Source organism: Vigna angularis, chromosome 1 (assembly GCF_016808095.1).
Source record: "Vigna angularis cultivar LongXiaoDou No.4 chromosome 1, ASM1680809v1, whole genome shotgun sequence".
Taxonomy (NCBI): Eukaryota; Viridiplantae; Streptophyta; class Magnoliopsida; order Fabales; family Fabaceae; genus Vigna; species Vigna angularis.
In genome coordinates, this window is record NC_068970.1 from 40,901,014 (window position 1) to 40,905,832 (window position 4,819).

The 4,819-nt window shown below is 36.1% G+C and overlaps 1 protein-coding gene across 1 annotated transcript; it reads right to left on the bottom strand.

Moving 5' to 3' along the window:
* Positions 1 to 559: 559 nt before the first annotated feature.
* LOC108321983 (uncharacterized) lies at positions 560 to 3,641 on the bottom strand. The gene is made up of 2 exons (XM_017553913.2): positions 2,564 to 3,641; positions 560 to 2,004 (listed from the first exon to the last, which is right to left on the bottom strand). Exons 1-2 carry the CDS (start codon positions 3,278 to 3,280, stop codon positions 688 to 690), a joined length of 2,034 nt encoding a protein of 677 aa, XP_017409402.1. The 5' UTR covers positions 3,281 to 3,641; the 3' UTR covers positions 560 to 687.
* Positions 3,642 to 4,819: the final 1,178 nt, after the last annotated feature.

Here is a 4,819-nt window from a genome sequence, read left to right on the forward strand (position 1 = left end):
TGCAGGAAGAAATCATACCTATAAGTGCTACAAACACCCAAATTAGGTCCATGAGCTTGTGAGGTAAATTTTACAAATAACTTCTAATTAGGCCCACTTTAGGTGATTAACAACAATTGATTAAAACTATTTTTAATTCTTTTATTTGTAATAGAAATTTTTAAATATCACCCTGCAAATTTAAATCTAATACTTTTTATAAAAGAATCAATTACTTTCACACTTAACAGTAAATAAAATAATTCTATAGGGTATCACAAAATGAAGTTCATAAAACTTAGAATTTGAAATTTTTATACTTACGATTTTCATCAAAATATAGGGTATTACATTGTCCTATATTTTTATTTATTAAACATGCACTGATTTCTTTGTAACGACAATGAGTATGTAGTAGCACGCCAGAATACCTTGCGAAAGTTCTACAATTTTCTTCTTTTCTTGATAACTTTTTGGTGGAAAAACTGACATGCAATCTATGGGTAAAAGGTAGTAGTTAAAAGCCTAATCAATCATAGCCAGTCAATTCAGAATCATTCCTACAAAAAGGACAAGCGTGTTGAGTTTCAAAGTATAGTTGAAGACTAAGCATATAATTTTCAGTACTACTAATTTTAATTGTTGCATATTCCACATGAAGTTTTCATAGTGATCATCACAGTTTGTTTCAAAGCTCCTATTTACCATTTATGCAACTAAAGAACTAAAATTCTTAGAGCTGCGATTTGACTTTGTGCAGCTATTTGCATCTTCCAAAGCCTGGCCGTGTGCTCCAAAAGAAAAATAGCGGTTCATCATTTTCTTATTGAAAGAGCCACGCTTATAGTTCAACTGTAGGCTGCCACCACCATCCCTTGATCCATTGGAGCAAGAGGGTCTCATTATATCAACACCATTTTGCTTGTTATTAGAAGCATGAGAAGAGATAGATAGTTCTTGAAAAAGACCAGAAGTTGAATGAACAGGTAGAGGGCCTTGTGGCTTTACCTTAATCACACCTTGCATTAGGCCTGCATGAAAATATTTTCTCTCTGAAGCACTTGGAAGATAAGTCCTTATAGATAGTGTTCTTTTGTTGTTTGGAAGAGAACACATTTTTGAGTATCTTTGCCTCAATGGGATGGGAAGTTCCTCCAAGTTTTTCCTTGAACTAAAAGAATTCTCAGAAACATCATCTTCCAACTCCGAGGCTGCTTCTTTCGTGTCTCTTATCCCATGCCACTGCAGCAGAAACTTTAAACGCCTTGCACCATAATTAACAGAACTATTGTTGCTGTTGCATGGGGAATTGGGTGACTCATAATTGTTTATTTCACTTGACCATGAATTTGATTCCACACTTGCCTCATCATAATTGGTATCACATGAATTCTCAATGCCTGTGTACAACAATATCTCAGAATCTGGTATTCTAAATGATGTTCCAGGACTTGCTCCAATACCATGAGTCCTAAGATGGTTAACAAGAGCATTTCTTGTCATGTAGTCCGTACAATTGGAGATCCCTCCAGCTGAGATTAAGTGCTTGATTAAAATGTCAGAAGATGTTGATCTTGATCTTGATCTTTGTTGCCTAATATGATCCAAAGGGGTCATGCCATCAGTGTCACGAATGTTGAAATCAATTGATGAAACAGACATCAGTAATTCCACCACATCACATTTGATGTTATGCATCACAGCAACATGAAGAGCTGTTCTTCCTTCATTGTTCCTGACATTGATGATGTCCTTCATGCTCACAATCTTTTCACTTGTCAATTGCTTCATCAGCTCAATGTGCTTGTCCATTCTACAGAAACCAGGGCTTCTGAAACCAACCACTGCCATGTGAAGAAAAGTATCTCCATAGTTATTGGTTAAAGTTGCTAATGAGGGAGATGCTCCAATCAGAAACTCTACCACAGGTAAGTAACCTCTGTAAGAAGCTATATGTAATGCTGTATTTCCTTGAGTATCAGTTGAGTTTACAATATTATAGGATTCGGTTAGATTTCTCACAATCTGCATCGTTAACATGATGAAAATAAGTAACAATGAAAATAAGTAACATTGATTAGATAGTGTTGTGTGGTACTTACTATCTGAATATTTCACTAAAAAAATTATATTTCACATACATCTTTGAGGGCCTGACCAAAAACATTTTGTTCATACCCTGCTTCTGCAGTTATCAACTCTCCCTAGCCAGTGAACCATAAAATGAACCAGGTTTTTCCATAATTTATTAAGGATCCAATATCAGGCCTTATGGATTCTAAAGTATAACATTACCATTTAACAAGTAGGACTCCTGAATTTTCTACAACCACATTCAGAGTGTGTTTGGTTTTCCATTGAGATTCTCTCAGACTGCAAACCATGATTTTGGACAAAAGCTACTTTTGTCCAAACCATAATTAGAGGCTTCTTCATGAAAAGCAAACATATACTAAATACTAAGGCTGTGTTTGAATTTTCAATGACTCATATTGAATGATCCATGGAGTGGAATTGGCTTTCAAGGTGCCTTAGTAAGTGGAATTGACATAAAACAAACACAGTGTTAAGTAATCTGCCTCACCTCAACCTGGCCTCTTGCAGCAGCTGCATGCAAGACAGTAGATCCTTGGGCATCTCTATAAGACAAAATCTGAGAAACAGAAACACTTGCTAGAAGCTGTTTCAGTATTTCCAAATTCCCTCCTCTGGCAGCAGCATGAATGGCCCTGTTGATCACATCCCTCTTGAAAACCTTAGACCCTTCATCCAACTTCTCTTCCAATTCTGCTCCACTGCCAGCAAGACTCTCCTTTCTTGACAGAGCAGAATGAAGCAGGAGCTTGAAGACCTCACAGTTCTTGCCCCTGGCTGCAGCATACAGCATGTCAGTGACACCATACTCTCCTTCACCAAACACCAACAAAGGGTCTCTCCCCAACAACTCCAGAACAAAGTCAGCATCCCCAGCCGAAGCAGCAGTGTAGAGAAGCCATCCACCATAGCCTGCACGGATGAGAGAGTTGTGCCCTTTTCCCATCTCACACTCAAGCATGAGATTCCTAGCAACCTTGGACCGGCACTTGGCAACATCCTCAAACTTAGACTCATCGTCCCACACGGCTTCAAGGCGGCGAATGCGGCGGAGGGACGTGAGCTTGATGAGGAGGTTGGTGTCAAGGTGGAGAAGCTCAGTGACCAAATCATAGAGCCCATTTGCACTAGCATAATCAATGGGAGATGCATACCACCATTGGTCTCCAGTGCTTTCCCAACGAAGAGGAAAGTGAGAGGGAAGCATAGTAACTGTTAAAAGTACCCCAAATCAGAGATGACCCTTTTGCAACAAAGGACAATCACAACCAGTTTGTGCAATTCTAGTTCGAAGCAGCAGGGAAAAAGAGCCCTTTGAGACCCCTCATAAAAGAAAAAAGTGAAAGCTAACAGAATAAGTGCTTATTCTCTTGGACTAAAAGTTGTTGGAAAGGAAAAACGAAAATCCTTGGAACTGAGGGAGTGATACATTAACCTTGTAAACAGTGAAGTAGAAGGCAACAAAAGTTGGATTCCGTAATAGGCCAACATGTCATGAACTTAAACAGTAGCAAAAGCAAAATGGTGAATGATGTTAGATGACAAAAGGAAAATGTGCAATAGATAGGATTCGTAAGAGAGGCCAAGGCCACGCACTTATCTTTGGTGGAGGAAAAGTTAAAAAGAAGGCTTAGAAAGATTAAGATTCTATGGTCCGTGAGCTCACAGCCAAAGGCTATTTTTACTAAATTATTGAAATTCCGTAGACCCCACTATGGTGGAGGTTGCTTTCATTCACTTGGGAAATTTCATCGATCTTGTCATCATTTGTAGAGGGACATGGCATGGAGCACCCATTTGGCCAGGTACATCAAAATCACAAATTTAGATGCGCAGAATCTTTTGTTCTTAGTTTAAGGCGCAGCATTTCCTCCACACATAATTGTTTTGCATGAATTGCGTCCTCAGAAATTATCGGCATGCTGAAATTCGACAATCCTAAAGTTTGGTGGTGTTCATAATTTGAATAGTTAGTTTTGCACAACAGGAATGGAGATGCGTTTTGGACACAATGACATGAGTTTTACTCCTTGGGGCCAATGATTTGCACAAAAGGAGAAGGGAACAAAGAAATGTAAATACCGAATTGAATGCTTGGTTGTCGTATTAAAGCAAAATAATAATAATGTTGTCATTTATGAACAACTTGCATTTCTGTAATTTTCTGTAATGAGTATAGAAGAAAGACAGCAAACTTCAACTTTTATATTGATTTGTAAATGTTGTTAAAGAAGTCTACATATTCTAAAGGGGTATAGATGAGCTTAAACACATTAGGTAATCTTACTGATAATTTATTAATAGTAATATTTTATTATTATTTTTTTAATTTTAAATAATTTGAATTTTTTTTTTACAAATTATATAAATTAATACTTTATTTTTTAATTAAATAAATGAACACTTTAATTAGATTTCTATAAAAAAATTAATTGAGTCAATTAACTTTGAATGTAATGCAAACACAAAATATTTTTGAATGAGTCAATAAATTAATCCACAATTTATAATAGTTTAATTTAAATTATAAAATTGTTTAATTTAAATTATAAATTTTTTTATTCTGGTAAAGTTAAAATGACTCATTTTTAATTCAAGTCAGTATAAATCAACCCATATAAGCTAAATTGATTAACTTTAACACATGATCAGTTTGAAAAACACTTTTGATTCTCTCTAATCCGAAATTAAAATTATAACTCCTGATGATTCATGATAAATGTACGCTGGTTGATCGAAAATTAAT

Coding starts and splice junctions, on each gene's coding strand:
- LOC108321983 (XM_017553913.2), bottom strand. CDS start 3,280: ATGCTTCCCTCTCACTTTCCTCTTCGTTGGGAAAGCACTGGAGACCAA. Junction 2,005..2,563: donor CTGCAAGAGGCCAGGTTGAG/GTGAGGCAGATT, acceptor TTAACGATGCAG/ATTGTGAGAAATCTAACCGA.